Source organism: Ornithodoros turicata, chromosome 4 (assembly GCF_037126465.1).
Source record: "Ornithodoros turicata isolate Travis chromosome 4, ASM3712646v1, whole genome shotgun sequence".
Lineage (NCBI taxonomy): Eukaryota > Metazoa > Arthropoda > Arachnida > Ixodida > Argasidae > Ornithodoros > Ornithodoros turicata.
In genome coordinates, this window is record NC_088204.1 from 20,317,039 (window position 1) to 20,337,200 (window position 20,162).

The 20,162-nt window shown below is 47.2% G+C and overlaps 2 protein-coding genes across 3 annotated transcripts in view; both read left to right on the forward strand.

Moving 5' to 3' along the window:
• The window catches only part of LOC135391284 (solute carrier family 4 member 11-like), a 66,146-nt gene extending 55,615 nt beyond the window's left edge, over positions 1 to 10,531 (forward strand). For both annotated transcript variants that reach the window (XM_064621491.1, XM_064621492.1), the window contains 2 exons: positions 591 to 1,296; positions 8,381 to 10,531. In XM_064621491.1, the coding sequence (XP_064477561.1) occupies positions 591 to 1,296; positions 8,381 to 8,447 (773 nt within the window). In that variant the 3' untranslated portion in view covers positions 8,448 to 10,531. The remainder of the gene's footprint in view (positions 1 to 590; positions 1,297 to 8,380) is intronic.
• Positions 10,532 to 15,770: 5,239 nt separating this feature from the next.
• LOC135391328 (uncharacterized protein K02A2.6-like) lies at positions 15,771 to 18,403 on the forward strand. The gene is made up of 5 exons (XM_064621568.1): positions 15,771 to 15,831; positions 15,959 to 16,439; positions 16,503 to 17,596; positions 17,675 to 18,136; positions 18,189 to 18,403. Exons 1-5 carry the CDS (start codon positions 15,771 to 15,773, stop codon positions 18,401 to 18,403), a joined length of 2,313 nt encoding a protein of 770 aa, XP_064477638.1.
• The last annotated feature ends 1,759 nt before the right edge of the window (positions 18,404 to 20,162 follow it).

The window sequence follows — 20,162 nt, forward strand, 5'->3', positions numbered from 1 at the left end:
GATATTGTAAATTGACCTAATAAAATTGATTGATTAAGCTTGTAAGTGTTGACGGATCGTTGCACGCTGGCTGTCGACGCATCTTCCGCAAATACCCTTGACCACGGGCGGAGATTTTACGTAAGAAACCCAAGTCATGCTAGAGCAGCAACACGCGAATAGCTCCAAGGATGGCCACCACTGTGGCATTCCAGTCGCTTGGGTGGCGATGTCTACATAACACGGGGAGTCCTTAGAAAATGTAGCGTGCTGTCCAACGCCGGACACGCCTTCAGAAAAATGATGATTCAGAAATCATGATGATGACCACCCTTGATTGAGACCCAAAGAAATGTTTCGATACGAATTTTAAAATTTGCGTTCTCTGTAGAGTGACAGTAACAGGAGTGAACAGCAAATTTTATTTAAATAATTTCTTGGATTACTTCGACACCTCCAATATTGAAGCTTGGAGCGCATGTTTGCCAGCACCGCAATGTAGTTGCATGTGTCAATATTTTTTCTCTCAATGTGCTGTCAGCGACGCTTTCGAGATGTAGAAGCGATTTGTTTGCCTGCCCTAACCAGTCCTCCTTTCCTCACCTCAACAGCCGAACAGTTCCACTTCGACCAGAGCGACAAGTTCGAACGCGCTCACGTCGAAGCCCTCTCGTGGCCGGCCGCCGCCGCAGCCATGGGTCTAGGCCTAGCCCTATCCCTCCTGTTCTTCATGGACCAGAACATCTCTGCGGCCATGGTGAACAACCCTTGCAACAAGCTCAAGAAAGGGGCTGCTTACCACCTGGACCTTTTGGTCGTCGGCATCCTCAACGGCGCCCTGTCCCTATTTGGTCTGCCTTGGATGCACGGCGTCTTGCCGCACTCTCCCCTACACGTCCGGTCCATGGCTGACGTTGAAGAACGCGTCGACCAGGGCCACGTCTACGAGATCATCGTGCGTGTGCGAGAGACGAGGTTGACCGGCGTCATCTCGCACCTGCTCATCGGGTTTTCTGTGTTCCTGCTGCCATATCCTCTGGCATACATTCCGACGGCCGTTCTAGATGGACTGTTCCTGTACATGGCCATCACGTCGCTCAACGGGAACCAGATGTTCGAGCGGATCACGCTGCTGTTCATGGAACAGGCGGCCTACCCGCCGAACCATTACATCAGGCGTTGCCCGCAGCGCAAGATTCACGTGTTTACCATCTGTCAAGTGGTGCAGTTACTGGTGATGTGCTTCTTTGGATTTGCACCCTGGCCCTACGTCAAGATGGTCTTTCCGGTCATCATTTTCCTACTCTTGCCTTTGAGGTGAATATATTTCCTTAGCAGCCTCGCTTACATTACCGTGATGCGCAATTGCGGAGGTTTCAGGAGCTGCTGCATAAAGCGCATCAACGCTGTAAGTGAGGTTTTATCGGCACGCTTCTTTTCCAGCATGACGGCGCACGAGAAATGTTAAGCGTGAAGAAGCACATTAGCTTTGACAGACTAACAGCCACACTGAATTGTTGACGTTTCTTCTGATACTTTTGTGACAAACTTGTCTCTGGTATAATGGGGCACTAAACAGCTAGCCGAACATTCGGGGCCGGTTGTGGCAGGTTGAAAGTCGGACGTTTCCTGTCCGTCTCCATGTTTTTTCGTCGTCTTCGTTGTTATTCCCCAATTATCGTGCCTCATGATAGAACGTGGTTCACAATATCCGAAGATGTATGATTCCTTTACTTGTAGCGAGCATATTTACCAAGAAACAATGCCCTTCAAAGAGCATAATCCGCGTGTGTCTCTCCATCCTTCTCGGAGAGCACCTACGTTACACGTCTAGTACGTGTAGCAAACCTGCATTCCACTCACTGGAGATCGGGGAAGTTTCGGATTCCTAGCCAGTGACGGGTCTCGTTGGGACAAGCTGTGGCGCGCGGGGAGAACCGTTGTGAGAACGTCGCGGTGACCAACCGCCGGAACCTTCCATAGCCGCAATGGTCCAGGGAGAATGGCGGGCGTTCAAACCATGTGATCTCCAGGAGCCATTCACAGCGCTCCTCGGCTCGCAGGTCCCGAGTGAAGTGCGCATGCCCAGAGCGTCCCCCTTTCCTAACCTCCTACCCCTTCTCTCCTCGCGTTTCTCGTTCGCTTTCGCTCCGCCGACCGCAAATGGACCTTTTTCACATACGCGTGGTATCCTAGCGGCTCTCCAGTGAACCACGCTCGGAGCGCGTAACAAATTCACGTGACTAGCACAAAGGGCAAAAAGCGGTCCGGAGTGGAACTGAGGAGCTCGCGCCGTTCGTGCGGTCTCCCCACTGGTCCCCACTTCTGTCGTCCCCATACTGCGCCATATAGTGAAGATGGAAATAACCCTCTCTGGCGCCTCAAGGTCATATGCATGCGCATAGGCCGTTATGAAAAAGGTCCATTTTCTTTCCGCGCTTGCCAATAACGTCAGAACGTGTTGCTCAAAAGTTGGGGAACGAAAAGCGATGAATGTTTATGATTCACAAATTTATTTGCCGTAATGAAATGTCTGAAAAGGTAACACTACATACACATGCCTTGCAACAGGCTTCACTGGAGCATTGCGTCTTTCAACGCTGAAGAGAATCGCAGTCCACATATCTAATAAGTACAGCTGAAGTTTCCGGTGATGGCCACGGGAACACTGATCTGTTTCTTTTTAACCAACACGGGAAGCTGTTCTTTTCAACCCAACTCTGGCACGAGCGGCAATCCAGTGTGAAGCAGTCGAATCTGCCAAGCATACCTCGGCAACACTCACTCATGAGTATGCTTATTAATGCTCAATGTGACGAATGAGTTGAGCATGAGTGAGCAAACGGAGAGCTGAGCAGGGAGTGAGTGAGCGTGAGTGAGCATATGGACGGCTGAGTAGGGAATGAGTGAGCATGAGTGAGCAAACGGAGAGCTGTAGTGAGCGGTAACGAAAGTCACCAGATGACCCGGCGCCATTTAGTTCAGCAGGACACGGACCACTTTGTGGGTCGCTCCCCACTATCCTCCTATTTACCATGACAGTCCATTAAGTCATTCTGGATAAGGTAAAGTGGGGCTACTTGAAGACGGGGGCAAGTTGAGGACAGTTTGGGTTTTTCGTGTGGCATTTTCTTGGCAATAATTTTTTCTCGTCTGTGACACCAGGGTGAGCACAGTCGTTGTCTGGGCTTTGAAGTAACGTGTTGGCGTTCTGCACGTGGCTTTTTAGAAAGACGTCAGACGCTGTTTTGCAGACGTGGTCGAGGTAAGAGGGGCCTTTTTTTGTTCCATCTGTAACTTTCGCGAGCATTGACTTCCAGTTTGCTCACTTCATAGATTGAGAAGTTACTCGTCAAAAAGAACTCGTTACAAGTTAAGTTACCGTGTGCAAACTGTAACTAAGTTAATAACGAAGTTCTTCAGCCTGAAATGTAATTCGCAGTTACTGGGTTACTTAAAAAAAAGAGAACGAGTTACTTCCAAGTTACTTCGGACACAAAATAGCATTACGCAGGTGCAGCGCGCGTGAGCAGTTGAGTTAGACCTTGAGTTGTTTGCGGAGGAGTGCAATACGCTTAGATCGTTTTCGTTTATGTCCAACAATAGACCTCTCCCTGTTTGTAAACAAATGACGTCATAGTGTTCGACAGCGCCACATATTTGGTAGAACTGAACTACGCTTGAAGCTAGAGGTGAACAAGGTCGCGCCCGAAAGCCACGGTCTTGAGGGGATTACGATATGGTCCCTTAAAGGGTCGCGACCATCGGTCCTGCTTTTCAATGGGAGGCCGCGAACAAGTGTCCGTTCGTGGAACCCAGCCCTCTCCTTCCGACTTGTTTTGGTTTCAGTCTGTCTACCAATGTCAAGATGACGTTTCTCTGGTATAGAGGTCTATTCGAACGCTTTGCATCTTACTCCCTGGGGGCGCACAATGGTTCAGCTTAATTTCAATGGCAGCGGTTCTTACTTCCCGAATACGATACTGTCATTGATTGAATATCACGTTTTATGGCCAAAAATGTCATGAAGGAACCGGAGAGAAAACAAGAAAATATATGGACGTGAGTGAAAAGCCAGTTAAAAGTAACTTGGAACTTAAGTTACTTTGGCAAAGTTACCTGAAAAAGGAACGAGTTCCTCTGAAAGTTATTACGGCGCAAAAGTACCGAGTTAAGTTACAAGTTACCAAAAAAAGGAACTTAGTTATACAGTAACGAGTTACTTGTAACGAGTTACCTCGAGCTCTGGCTCACTTCTGCTCCTCGGCTAATAAAATATGACATCGCCGTTATGATGCTGTGTCACTGCCCTGTGTTTCCATGTGCATTACTCGTGGCTGACCGTTTCGCCTGCCCCAAACAAAAGACAAAATTTAGATGCGGCATTAATTTTTTGATGTCCTCAACTTACCCACAGGGTGAGGTATGTTGATGAAAATATGTGGCCTGTCATTTTTGGCTCGTACGTAATAAATATCTGGTTTAGCGCCACAGTAATTTGTGGATAATTTCTCGAAGGTTTGGGGATTCAGTTAACGAATTATGGTACAATTTAGGCGATTATTCTGACTGCTATTTACAAAATAGTTCAACTGTCTTCAACATAGACCACCTTACTCTATTCTAAACACTTACAATGGCAGTAGAAGAACATGGGAGAAGGGCAGTCTCATGGCAAAACCACCTGCAGCTGCTACACGGTGGAACGTCGGATACCTGACAAAATTCACACTCATAAGCATGTTCATTCATGCTCAATGTGACCAACGAGTTGAGCATGAGTGAGCAGTCGGAGAGTTTAGCTGGTAATGGGTGAGCATGAGTGAGCAAACAAGGAGCTGAGCCTAATATGAGTGAGCATGAGTGAGCAAAGACGGGGCTGAGCTGGAGATGAGTGGGCATAAGTGAGCAGGAGTCACAAGTGCCGACTTCTGCTGCCAAGTTATTCAGCTCGGGGCGTTGTGCACAGGCAATTCGCGATGGTATCCTATTTAAACATCAAAGCACACATATCAGAAACCTTCGTAGATCGCATAAAATGAATGATTGTGATGTGAAAGACAACTAGTGCAACCATACTAAGAGAAGCGCGTCTAACGAAGGGACAAAGTCAGGACGGCACACACACAGTGCATACTTTCAACAACAACTTTGCTGACAAATGTCAGCCGGTTTTTATACAGATAGGCACAACATCTCCTTGTCGCTCAGGTCTAGGGATGCCATGCTGACGCAGAGTTTTCCTTTTCCTGAATGAAGAATGACTCATACACCTCTCTTCCAATTCTTTTGTCTGAGCTTAATCTAATCAGTGTTCCCTCTGGCCCTGCACTGCAACGGCATTCTGCTACGTGGGGGCCAAGGTTGCCATTAAAAACCTTTAAATTTTGTTTATGTTCCTCGAGGAGAACATTAACACGTCGTCCCGTCTACATACGTGCTACCACAGCTTAAGGGGGTGCAACACCCTCCTGACCCAATGGCATTCCTCATGCATTTTTCAAACCGCATAACTCCGCAAGGAATGCTCAATTTGCATAAAATAAGTCTTGAATGGAAGATCTCAATGGGTTCTAGTACTTAATGGTGCCAGAAATTCATCTTTTATGTTGGAAATGTTTCCGCAGACGTCAGAAATTGCGTTTCGCGATTCCTTCAGTTTTGTTGGCCGGTCACAAAATAAATAGACCTAAGGTGAGAATTTTAATCCCATTAAGTACTAGAAAAATATATCTAAAATCGATATGTCCCGAACGATTTTGTTTATGTTGAAGCACAGAGTTGCTACATGGATTCTCGTGAGCAATGGTTACCCGATGCTGACCCGTTGGGATTTTGGCTGTACGCGGTGGTGCCATCTGTCTGGATGCCACAGAAATCTGCGCAAGTGGGGAAAAATCGGATAAATTGTCACAATCTGTCTTTTGGCATGTGATAATAAATGGAGTGTGGGCGCGCAGCTATCGCTCTTATCTCGGAATCCTTCGTTCCGTGGTTCGTTCCGTGACTGTGCCTCGACAGTCACAGTTTTTCGCATAGCAGGAAACCTATCTGCAGAAAACGGATGAGACAGAACAAGCATTACAAGAGAAGGCATCTGGATAATCTTTCAGTAGTATCAAACTCTCACGAATCAAGCAACCGAGAGGTAGCAGAAGCGACAGTACGCAAGACGTGTCTGCAGGAACGTCCGGAAACGGACCCTGTGTTGTTGAAGGGCGAAGCATTGTGGGCTATGTGCACTTGTTCAACAGATTTCAAGCGCGGGGAATCCACAGTCCGGTCAACTGCACAGTTGCAGACATGGAGATAACGTAAGAAAAGAGAACTGGATTACGGAACCAAATTACTCTGCCATGCAAAGTGTGCTTGCTGAAGGCCGTTGTAGATACTGAGGACCCACCAGATAGCATGTCAGGCTGTATGGACGTGAACACAGCGGCTGTTTCCGGGGTGCTATCCATTGGGGCTGGGTATCGGCTGTAGGAGTGTACAAATATGAGTGTCGAAGTTGTGGCATCGGCGTAAATGAGTCTACAACAGCACTGTCAACTATACTGAGACACCCATCACTGTTCAGGTGATCAGATGCCGTCAAAACTAAGAATGAACGCCACGTAAGACCGCACTGCCGACTACATAACTTGGCTGGTCTTTACAGATACATCTTTAGATGTGCCAGTGTGAAAGCACCGTGATATCGTAGAACAGTCCACAATAATTTTGCAGGACAGTGCACTAATGATCTGGGGCTGGCGATGGTGCAGCAGTAATTTTCCTGTTCACGAAATGATCCCGACGACTCCGAACACACAGAAGGACATGTGAGCTTGCCATGAATTTATTCATGAATTCATTGGGGCATTCGCAAGCCATGCCACTCCATTGCTTTCTCAATAGGCCAGCGACTGTTTTTCAAATTCATGTAAAGGTCTGCGCAATCAGCTACTGTCCTTTGTTTCTCCGCGGTTCCACAACGAGTGTTGGAAACATTTATTGTGTTCGCGAGGTTCTGTTGAATAAAGTTGTCGATCCGTCTTCTATCATACGCACAAGTAACAGATAACACGCGGACGCTGTTCTCAAGGTGATAAAGGCAAGCTAGAGGTCGAAGGTAAAAGAACAAAGCAAGAGGAAAAGAGTGCCTTGTAATCCTTTCCGCTGATATGGTGGATCAGTCGCGTAATATAACATGTAACCGTCTGCCGCCGTAGTACCAGGAGCCTCCGCAGTGAACGCTAGGCAATCAATTAGATCCTCCTATGCCCCATGCATCTATCGAGCGGAATTGAGGAAACGCGAAGGGTGTTGCACCCCCTTAACGGAATCTCGCATACACAACCTGTGTAATACTCAACAAACTTATTTTTATTTATCAGACACTGGTCAACCTGTCGCTCCGGATTATTAATCTTGAACGGTAGCCCGGAAAACTTAGTCCTGCCTCAACACACCATCCTTATGTGGAACTTGCTGGCCATCTCGAGTAAATGGTGCGAGAGTTCGTGCACATACGGAATTATACGAGGCATTTGCATCTTTCTTCAGTCTTGTCTTCCTTTTCCATACAGTTCCTTTAGCACTTTTCCGTAGGCACTTGTTATCACCTCCTGATGGTATCCGGCTCTCAAAAGTCTATCTACCTGTATGCGAAAACTCTCCAGCGTGCAGCCAGCGTGCAGTGCCAGCAGTGCAACCAGAATACACAATCTGATTAGCGGCATCCAAACTCTACAAATTACGGCACCGCACTGTGATACGCCTCAAACGCTAGTGTGAGCAATTTCTAACACACTTCGCACGATAGACCTCCATTTGTTCCCATGAGTGGAAAGTACCAAACTTGTCTTACCGTTCATCGACGGGTCGGAAGAAGGAATGCAAACTTCCACACGAACGATTTCTACGTCCTTTGGCGATGCAGTTATCCTGCGATGTCTTTCGCCTTTCCATAGTTCTGTTGATCAGCTCGACCGTCAGTACCAGCGTGCTCAGTGCTCACATTCCCATTTTTTTCTTTATCACGTCACATCAGATCTCACCGATCAGTCAGTCGGCCCTTCACGGTAGCCCGCGACAATCTAAATCGTATGCATTGAAGCCACCGAAACTATCCGCAAACGTCCGCGAGTACGGAAACTAACGGTCGGAGCGGACACAAGCAAAAGCAAGGAGACACGAACAAGCGCGACTGGACATGGTGGTGGTGCTGATGAAGGGGCTCGCAGTTGTCGGCCTCACAGAGGTGGCATTTGACGAAATAATGTACTCCGGCTTCAACGATTACGAATGGTGAAAAGGCTGACTTGGAATGAAAACCGATCTTATACACTGTGAACGTAACAACTTGAGAAACTCCGAAGAGACGATCTGACATGATCTCTTTCTTTTCTTTGCGCAGACATAAGGTGGTCACGCTGTTCATCGACCAGAAGTACCTGGAAGCCTTGGACGGCGAGCACCAGTAATTTACTACTATGCAGTTCCCCGCTCCTGGGTTCTTGTACCTGAAACATATGCAAGCACGCAAGCGACCGCGCCACACGTAAAGATGTCGCGAAAATATGTGTACATATATATGCGAGGGGTGTCTATGCCTATAGGGCAGTTCTCAAAGTGAATCCTCCCACTGTCGCCACCCCCGGAACGAAGTCAAAAAACAATAGGCGTGACGTCCAATAATTGCATTTATTTCTAGGAAGGTACGGTAGCGCGAAGAACAGCAATAGAAGGATGGACACGCACTATTCAGCCAAATGCGGAAACACGCGCCAGTTTTGCTCTGGTTGTCCACAAGGTGGTGTCCGCTAGCATGATGAGAACGTCGGGCACGTTCACGCTCAAAGTGGCTTGGAATATAGACATAGGGAAGGAAGCTCCGAGCCACCGCAAACACTTTGACGACTCTGCAGAAGCTGCGAGAAAGTTGCATTTTATTCGACGGTCGCGGGTAAAATAGAGCGTAGAGTACCTCACGTATATATATTTACACGCAGATGTATGAAAGCGTGTGCGCCTGCACGTCAGCAGTTTGGAGGTGAGTGCAGTGCTCGAAGAACAACCTTCCCCGAATAACGATCGGGGTCTGATAATGTGTTTGAGAAGGAGAATGGCGGTTACTGAGAGATGAACGGTTTCGTAGCCAAAGTCACAGCCAATGCCAAGCTCAGTATCGTTGCCAGAGACAAAGTTCGTGGCCATGCCACGGCGTTGACTATAGAAGTGCAGGTTTTGCCAAAGCAAGCCAAAAACGAGACAAAAAGAAACATCTGCCAGCCAAAGCCGCTGTCGCAGCCAAAGTCGAAGCCGCTTCGGTGACGACAAAAACAGAACGCAAAACTGGCAACATAGTGCATTTTTTTAATGCTCAAGAGGAAAACGAAACCTTTTACTGTAGTACCAACGCGATTCCCCTTCTCTAGACAATATAAGTCAGGCCCTCATTGCTCTGGGAGGGATTTTGTAATTATGGTTTGGCAGACGAGATAATGTTTTGAGGCGGTGCGTCTGCCACTTTTTATGCAGGCAAATACACACACGTCAACACGCAACGCACACAATAGGCCTAACTGCCTCTAGGAACACAAGACACGCTGCAAACGCCTCGTTCCGTTTAAAAAAAAAAAAAACAAAGCTGTCCCGCAACGCGAAGAAAAAGAAACTTCTCTGCCGTAGCCAGTTTTCGACTCCTGCAACAGCATAGTTGCAGCCCTGGAGTTGTGCATCGAAGCAACACGCATCCGTTGTGTCGTTCCTTTCATAGCTGAAGGTCGTTTTAGAAAGAAACTTTTTTCTGTTTCTCCGCAGAGTGTCGTTAGTTTGTGTGTTAGGAAAAATTACTAAATACTTGTGTCTGTAGCATCTATAACAAATGATAACAGAGATATAAAAAAATGATTCCTCGCTTAGTGGCAAGGTCTATAGAGCAATAGATATATATAAATATATATATATATATATAAATATATATAAAAGGTGAAGGAAGACAAAGTCCCGCCCGTATTTCAGTTTGCTCAAACGCTATTTTTGAATTTTTGGGTTAAGAGCTGGGGTAGGATAAAAAAAAGTGCTAAATCTTCTTCTTCCAGCAAGAGGAATGGTGTTTCTGTGAAACAAGGTGTTGGACAGCAGCAATGAAGATGTTGATTCAGTTGGGCCGATGATTGCAGATTGATTTTGTCGCTCTTTTGATATATCTAGCGTTCTGTTGAAACTCTTCTCAACAATGCTGTTTACAAAGCTGTTTACTGTATGCTGTACATAAATGGTTAGATATATATTCAAATATATTTTTTACAAAAAGTACAAGTCACGACGACGAAAGAAGATGAGTTGTTCTTTGGCGTTGTTTGTTGTTGGAAGTTGATTGAAGCCACCGGGTGGCGCAGTGTTTATCGCCGCCAGATGTTTTGGTTTGTGGCCGGCACGAAGTGTTTGGAAATGCTCAGATGGTTTCTGGTTATATTTTGTCTTCTCTACGGGGGACTCTGAGATAAAAGAAAAAAAAAGAATGAACTATTTGAACAAAGAGACGGGGGCAATAAAATGGGATGATGTAGAAAGGTGTCTCGTTCTTGTGTATGAAGGGGCATTCATGTGGAGCGACTTGTTTCGACGACCACCGGCATGGCAAGAGGAGCACACAGTTGAAGACGTTTCATTGTTTAACCACGTTTGTGCAGTCACACACGCAACACTACCCAGCATTTACGGTAAGCCGCTCCCAAAGGGACTACAACCTAGCGAGCTGAGAGTTATGAGGATTAACAATTGATAATAAGTGGGTCTTGGCCTTCATTCGCAACACAGGACATCTTTTCATTGGGAGTACTGGCCGCAGAAATGCGTATGAATCTCGTAGCAAGCAGAGACAACGACAGGTACCACCAACATTTTCTCAAAGCCCTAGCAAGATTCTTTGTGGCACTGAACTCGAAGAAAGTAGCAGAAAGTAACATCAACACCCATCTCTCTGAAAGAACCACGCCAACACATCACATGCCAAACCTGCCAGAAAGTATAACTTTTTTCCCTCCAGCTCCACCTCTCTGGTAAGAAGCCCGCGCCGCTAGGCCTCACCAGAGCCTGGCCCGCGCGGTCGAGGCCACTCTTATTTTGGCGTGCTTTTGCATCGACGGTTTATGGGCCTGCTGCATTGGCGACAACAGCGCCGATCCGGTGCAGTGGTGCATTCCTGCAGTAACATTGTACCGTTTCCTAGTGATTCTCCTATTCATAGTGACTCTCTTTAGTGAATCGATTCATTTGATTCAGTTCGTTATAGTGATTCGTTCAAAAGATTCGTTCAGTGATTCGGTGAATTCACGACGCCACTTGACGCCATGACGTCACGTTACCGGTGACCTCACATTTATTATAAAGAAAGACTCAAGAGAAGAGAGGCGCGCTTCCGGAGGTCGCACATTGCTGTGGTTATCTCTGCTTGTTATAACATACGCACAATCAGCACGACACTCATAAGAAGTGAACAAACACGAAATCAAAAAGCGGACGTGCAGAGAAAAGTTTTGTGTTTACGTCCCCACGTGCACATTAGTAGTATAGAATAGAGGCTAACAACCAAGAGTCTTCTCGAATCCAAGAGCAGCCTATTCTAATCCTATTCTAAGCCGAAATCCAGTTATAATCCAACACAACCCAGTTCTAATCCAACACAAGCCAATTCCAAGCCATCTGACTGGTCGCCATTAGCTCCGCCCACTTCTCGTTGATTGGCCCATGCTAAGCCTTCTGATCGTTGATTGGTTGACCGTAGCTCCGCTCCTTTATGCTAATGAGTTGGCTTGGCTCTGCCCACTTCACATTGATTGGCCCATGGTAAGCCAACTGATCATTGATTGGTTGACCTTAGCTCCACCCCTTTCTGCTAATTGCTTGGCTCCACCCACTTCACACTGATTAGGTGCATGCTGATCGCTGAGCACAGCCCTTTATGCTAATTAACTGGCTCTGTTGATTGGTCCATCCTAAGCCTACTGATCACTCTCCACATTTTCCAGACTTTCTAAGCGCTCTGATTGGCCGTCCCCAATCTAAGCCTACCGATTGACCCTCGCTGGCCCATTCTAAGCCCACTGATTGGCTGGCAGTCCCGATTGGCCATTCTAAGCCTACTGAACATAGCTTTCACTAGCGCCCCCAGATGGCGCGCTCGGCAGTGGCCTTGCAGCGGCTCTATCTTAGATGTCCAAACTTACCTCGTTTGAGTGCCACCAGTGCGACTCAGGTGCACCAACTCCACGTGGTTTCCACTTCAAGGCACCACACGAGCGAGAGAACTTCGTCGAGATGTGTTGCCACATTACGCGCTCCCGTTTCATTGCAAACAAGCTGTGGGAGATCATACGCAAAATCTTGGACGAGTACCTATCCGCTTACAGGGAGCAATCACTGCGCGAGCTTCAGGAACTATGTCAGGAAGAAATAAGAGTCCTGGAGACGATCATCAATCGCGCTAGGAGCTATGGATGAAAATAAAGATGCATCACACCTCGCTACACAGTCTGCTCAAGTTATTCCATGATGCGCGTGCAGTTTCAGCACCCCGCTCGAATTCTCATCTCCGGCGCGTCCATGTGTGGCAAGACAGTGCTCACGCAGAATATAATGAGACACCTCGAGTTATTTAGCATTCCACCGCAAAAGATGCACACTTTCATACTCTACGTATGAAAGTGTGCAGCTGGATGGGAAAAGGATTTCGACGGCATAGAGTTTATGGGCAGGATACCCACAGATTGGAATGAACAATATCGCACTCTCATAGTTATCGACGATCAAATCATGGAAAAGGGGGTTCTTTCTTTCTTTATTTGCCCTCAGCTCAGGGAATTACAGAGGGGAGTGGTATAATAAAAGGAACATACAACGAATTACATGTAAAGTAATTGGCCCAACAGCTTGCGGAAGCTATTAGGGTCCCGGACGACGACGGTGGAGGTGGGAAGACGGTTCCAGTTGTTCGCTGTTCTGGGAACAAATGAATTGGCGAAGTGATTTGTGCGACTAAATGGAACAAGTAGTTTCTCTGAGTGGTCGAGGTAGTTGGAAATATAATGGGGTGGTGAGAACAGAAGATACCTGGGCAGAATGTTGTGGTAGTAAAACTTGTGAAGCAATGTGAGGCGAGCTATTTTGCGACGAACAGAAGAAGGAGAAGGGAGGCTTGTTTCTTGAGTAGCGTTACGCTTGAGTGTCGGGAGTAGTCAGAAAATATAAAGCGAACTGCTCTATTTTGTAAGCCTTCTAATTTGTTAATGAGAGAATCCTGGTGCGGGTCCCAAATAGATGATGCATATTCTAATTTTGGGCGGACTAATGTAACACAAAGCTGCCGTTTTAAGTCGCAGGGTGCCTTTGAGTAATTGCGTATGATGAAGCTGGCTTTGGAGAGCATAGAATTAATGTGGATGTCCCATCGAAGATCACTCGAAATGTGCACACCTAAATATTTGTAACTAAGTACGCTATCCAGCTGAACGTTGCCAAGACAGTAGGAATTAACAAAGTGGTTAGTGTGACTGATTGCCATGTGCTTGCATTTGTTAATGTTCAAGGACATGAGCCAAGTTTCACACCAAGAAGATAAGCTGTCAAGATCATTTTGTAATGCAGACATGTCACTGGAGGAGTTAATAATACGGTATATTGTGCAATTGTCAGCAAAGAGCCTTATATGCGATGACATAGAGAAAGGTAAATTGTTAATGCATATTAGGAATAGGAGAGGCCCGAGGACAGAACACCGGGGAACCCCTGAAGTGACAAGCGTAGAAGGAGAAAATGAATTGTTAGTGTACACAAACTGAGTTCTGTTATGAAGGAAGTCACCGATCCAAGCTACAATTTTAGGATCGATTTTCAGGGCTGACAGCTTCTGAGGAAGGAGATGATGAGGAACAGTGTCAAAAGCTTTGCGAAAATCTGTGAATATGGCATAAGTAAGTGACTTAGAATGCATGGAGGAGAATAGATCGCTCGTAAAGCGTGCCAATTGAGTCTCACATGAGAGCCCTTGCTGGAAACCATGTTGTAAGTTAGAAAAGAAGGAGATGGCTTCGAAGAAACGGATAAGATTGGAATAAATGATATGCTCGAGAAGTTTGCATGGGACGGAAGTTAACGAAATCGGTCTGTAATTACCCGGATCTTGCTTGCTACCAGACTTGTAGACAGGAACCACTTTCGCCATCCTCCAGTCGTCCGGAATCCTACAGCACTCAATAGATTGCGAAAATATTTGATACAATAAAATGCCAATGGTCTCCTTAGTACCCTTGAGAAACTTAGACGTGATGTTGTCGGTTCCACAGCTGGAAGATGTGATATCCAGTGTCAATTACGTCAGCACCGCCGCAAGGCTTTGGTAGCTTATCCAATATCACTGCGCCGCTATTCCCTTGATATACTACCTAGTGTTTAAGTTCTCGACTGCGCGGCGTACCTTTGTGTTGATCGCGTTTCACTCTTCCTTTACGAAATAAAGTTCACGCGCAGAGAGCACGACGTTGCAGTTGCTACGCCGTGACTCGAAGGCATACAACTCGCCATGATGTCTGTGTGTTTCTATACTTACGCCATCCCGCGACTATGATATTGGCGACGAGGATTAACCACTTTGAATCTTTGCTGTTCGAGTAGACCTGCAACTACAGAGCACTCACCGTCATGCCAGTTTACGGCAATATTGAGCAGTTCGACGGCGACGCTTCTGCGTGGACTGACTACCGGGACAGGATTCAGCAGTACTTCGAAGCTAACAACGTTGCTCAGGATAAGCAATGCGCTGTCTTTTTGACATGCTGTGGAAAACAGACATATACGTTACCTCGGAGCCTGCTTGCGCCTGCTGCACCGTCCGCCACGGCACTTCCTGCCATTCTGGAGGCGTTGGATGGTCATTACTCTCCAAAGCCGTCACAAGTGGTCGCTCGCTACAAGTTCAACACAAGGGTTCGTCAGGAAGGCGAAGCCGTAAGTGATTTCATTGCTGCATTGAACAGATTGTCGGATGATTGCGAATTCGGCACATTTCGGGACAGTATGCTACGTGATAGAATTGTGTGTGGCATTAATGACGCCCAAATGCAGACACGACTACTCGAAGTGCCAGATCTTACCCTAGCCATTGCAAAGAAGACTGTTGTCGCAATTGAAGCTGCACGAAACGATTCCAGAACGCTGTCCACACAATCCGAGGGCACAGCTGCGAATTTTATGAAGAATAAGTCGACAGGAATAACGTGTTACCGCTGCGGTGAGAAGCATTTGGCGACACAGTGCCGACATCGTAACACAGTTTGTCATAGCTGCGGGAAGAAAGGTCACCTGGCGAAAGTTTGCCAAGGAAAAGCAAACAAGAAGAAAGAACAGGTGGAAGACAAGACAAAGTCTGACAAAAAGAAACCAGTACATGCCGTTGAAGATCCATCTGAAGACGAAGAAGAAGCTACTTCTGTGTCTCAAGTGTTCGATCTCTGGAATGCGTCAGCGCGCACGTCGTCCTTGATGGTGTTCCGTTGGAAATGGAACTCGATACAGGTGTTGGAGTATCTATCATCGGTGAAAATGTTTTGCGCAAGGCTCTTCCCCATGCAAAGCTTGAGACTTCCAACGTACTGTTGCGAAGCTATTCTGGTGAACTAACTCGTGTGAGAGGTTGCGTGAACGTTCAAGTGAAGTTCCGTGACAAGCAGGAGTGCTTACCACTCTACGTGGCGCCGGGTTCTTGTCCAAATCTTTTCGGCCGCACCTGGATGAAAGCTTTTGGCATGGCTCTGACAGCAGAGGACACACAAGTCTGCATGGTCTCAACTGTTGAGGACGTTATTGGTAAGCATCAAGACGTTTTTTTCAGATACTTTGGGTACCCTGAAGGATGTCACAGCGAAACTACAAATTCAGGACGGCGCACGCCCAAGATTCTTTAAAGCGCGTGCAGTGCCGTTTGCTCTTCAAGACCGAGTCGGCGAGGAGCTACAACGTATGCGGCGTGAAGGCATTATCGAACCAGTAAAGACGTCTGAATGGGCCGCGCCCATTGTTCCTGTCGTCAAACGCGATGGACGTGTAAGAATTTGCGGTGACTTCAAGATTACAGTAAATCCGGTTGCTGTACCTGAGAAGTATCCGATTCCAAGGGTTGAGGAACTGTTCGCTAAGCTGTCAGGAGGAAAGAAATTCAGTAAGCTTGACCTCAAGGATGCTTACCAACAAATACTGCTGGACGAAGAGTCCAAGAACCTGGTGACCATCAACACTCAGAAAGGGTTGTATCGGTACGTAAGGCTACCGTTCAGTGTTTCTACGGCACCAGCGTTATTTCAACGAATAATGGAAAACCTGCTGCAAGATCTGCGTGGCGTCGTGGTTTACTTCGACGATATCCTTGGCACTGGAAAGGATGACGACGATCACAAGAAGAACTTGGATATTGTACTGTGAAGGCTTGAAGAAGCTGGACTACGATTGAAACTTGAAAAGTGCATTTTTATGGCCCCTAGGGTGCACTATTTAGGTCACATAATCACGGAAGCGGGGTTACATCCTGATCCAAAGAAGGTAGAAGCTGTGACGAAGGCGCCAGCGCCAACGAATGTGAAAACGTTGCAGAGCTACCTGGGGCTAGTGAACTATTACAGGAAGTTCTTGCCTGATTTGTCGACAGTACTGCATCCTCTAAACAAGTTACTGGGAGCAAATGCGCCATGGACTTGGGGCACCGAGCAGCAGCTCGCTTTCCAAAAAAGTAAGGACCTCCTAACGTCTGCTAGGGTCCTAGCTCACTTTGACCCCAAGAAACCTTTGGTGTTGGTATGTGATGCATCGCCTTATGGCGTGGGTGCTGTACTTGCGCACCGTGAACTGTCAGGTGAAGAGTTTCCTATTGCATATGCGTCAAGGAGCTTAATGCCACCAGAATGTAATTACAGCCAACTCGATAAAGAGGCTCTGGCCGTAATTTTCGGCGTTCTGAGGTTTCATCAATATCTCTGGGGTCATTCATTCGAAATAGTGACCGACCACAAGCCACTGTTGGGACTTTTAGCGCACGATAAGCCTGTACCTAACAACTGTTCACCCAGGCTTCTTCGCTGGGCCCTGACGTTATCATCTTACCGCTACGAGTTGGTCTGTCGACAGGGAAGCCGCATCGCACATGCCGATGGACTGAGCAGATTGCCACTACCTACTGAAGCTCTTCCAGTGGAACGACCAGCAGAGGTGTTCCTGTTGGAAGGAGTCTACCCAACTGTTTTATCCGCAAAGGTAGTCGCTCAAGCCACGTCAAGAGACGTCATTGTATCCAACGTTCGCCACATACTGTTGTCAGGCGGCAAATTACCTGACGTCACTGACTACAGGCCTTACCAAAGGCGTTTTGATCAACTGAGCGTGCAGGATGACTGTATACTCCTCGGAAATCGTGTTGTCATTCCTCAAGAGCTACGTGCAAAGGTTCTCGACTTGCTTCATGAGAGCCACCCTGGTGTCACAAAAATGAAGGCTGTGGCCCGCAGTCACGTCTGGTGGGATACACTGGACGAAGATATTGCTGCGAGGGTACAGAGATGCATGACATGCCAAGAACAACAACGTGAGTCCAGACGTGTTCCTATGACGCCTTGGCCTTTTCCAGAAAGAGCATGGTCGCGCTTGCATGTGGATTTTGCAGGCCCTTTTAAGGGTCATTACATCTTCATCCTTGTGGACGCATTTTCCAAGTGGGTAGAAGCTGAAGTTGTTCCATCACCATCCGCGGAAGCTACTATTTCTTGTCTACGTTCTATATTTGCGAGACATGGACTGCCCGATCTCGTAGTGTCGGATAATGGACCAGCATTTGTATCAGCAAAGTACACAGAATTTCTGAAGCGGAATGGAGTAAGAAAAGTCCTAATTCCTCCATATCACCCAGCATCGAATGGGGCTGCTGAAAGGGTTGTTCAAACAATTAAGAACAAGCTTAAGAAGGCAAGCACAGGTGATTTCAAGACGCAGCTATCTCGCGCACTATTCAGCTATCGAACAACGCCGCACGAGATAACCGGTGCATCTCCAGCAGAACTCTTGTACGGAAGAAAACTCAAGTGTGCTCTGGATAATCTCCATCCGGACATGCGCACCACAGTACTTCGTAAGCAACTGCGCAGCAAACTTTTGCATGACAAAAGCGCTCGTTTCCACAGCGTCTATCGTCCTGGGGATTCAGTGTTCGCAAGAAATTTTCGACCTGGACCAACTTGGGTCCCTGCTGTTGTCACAAAAGCACAAGGACAGTCGTCTGCTGTTGTACAGCCACCTGGAGGAGTTATTTCCACCAGGCACCAAGATCATCTACGAACCCAGGCAGAAATCAGGACTGGTTCCCGAATGGTCCCCAAGTGGTTCCATTTGCAGTTGAATGGTCCCAGATGGGTCCCCAAGTGGTATTAATGGTCCCACTCTGGCTTTAAACTGGTTCCATTCTGGTCCCAGATGGGTCCCCAAGTGGCGTTAGTGGTCCCATTCTGGCTTTAACCGGGTTCCATTCTGGGCCCAGATGGGTCCCAAAGGGGTGCAGTGTTCCCACTCTGGCTTTAAGCGGGTTCCATTCTGGGCCCAGATGGGTGCCAAAGTGGTGTGTGGTTCCCACTCTGGCTTTAAGTGGGTTCCATTCTGGGCCCAGAAGGGTGCAAAGTGGCGTGTGGTTCCCACTCTGGCTTTAAGCGGGTTCCATTTTGGGCTCAGATGGTTCCAACACTTCCAGCTGGAGCCTCACAGGTACCATTTTGTTCCCAGAATGGTCACTTGAGACTCCAAGTTGGGCAGCTTCCCAGCTTTCCCCTTTGAGATTTCATCTTGTTCACACTTGCCATATATCCTTCTGGTTTTGTTAGATCTATTACTCTGATCTATTTTAGCACATGCATGATCTCTTTTTATTGCTGTTTATCCGGGTGTGTGCGTCTGCGATCAAATATATGCTGTATCCCCGTAACTCCAATTCGAGCACATATTCTCATCTGAAGGTGCATATCATAACATATAAAGTACCAGAGAAAGGTAAAAAAATACATCTCAACAACAACAAAAATTAAGCTAAATAACTAGAAGAAAGACAACGAAAAAAAGAAAAGGTAACTGCAGAGGCTGATGCAATGTAAAGACGCTACGGCGGCTACAACTTCAAACTTCAAACGGCGAGAGCCGAGAGGGAGAGGAGAGGGCGAGAGAGGCGAGAGTGGCAGGTGGCATGGCGGCATGGCAGTTGGTGCTTGAACGCGTCGCAACAAGTTGGTTTGGTCTTCAGTTGCCGTCGCAAGGATGGTGTATCTCCTGTGCAGTATTTACGTGTGTTTTACTGGGCTTTGTAAGACAATGCGATGACAATGGTTCCTATGCAACATACTGTCGATTTCCCGGAAGAGTTTTGACGCCAAGAAGACGTAAACGGCGTAGGGGCAAAACGCACTGTGAAACGCCAATCGGACTGCACGTCGCGAATGTTTGCAGGTATGAGTGATTACCGTGATGTTTTGATTACTATTAAATAGATGTTTCATTTTAGAAACTTAGGAGGAACTTGAAGAGAAACAGGATAAGAAGATTCCGAACGTACGGTGAAGAGGAAGGGGGTGTCGCGACCCGCATGGAAAACAGGAGTGTCATGTGTCATCTTCTCTAAGAAAATACAAGATGTGAGGTGGCCAACGAACGAAAGCTCCCTGTATTCCGTGAGTGCATCGCACAGTCAGGCATATGCTTTGTCAAGACACAGTGAGTGATCAGACTTATACGTAGTATGAACATGTAGAGATGTATTGATTATTTCTTTCTGCTCAGTGTATGCTTTTAGCAGAATAAACGGTATTTACTTGAGCAATATCTGCATTTCTACGCATTATTTTCAGTCATGCATTCAGTGGCCCCAGCTGCTAAGTGGCCGGATCCCGGACCACTGGATCAATTCCACTGGTTCCAGTTCAAGTGGGACCATCGTGAAGCTGGTTCCACTTTCAACTGGTCCCAGTCACTAAGTGGGACACACTGAAAGTGGGACCTGTCCAATAAACCACTTTGAAGTGGTCCCACTCCAGAGTGGTCCCATTCTGAAGTGGTTTAACGAACTGGTCCCCCATGGGACCACTTGGCAAGTGGGACCAGAGTGGGACCATTACCAG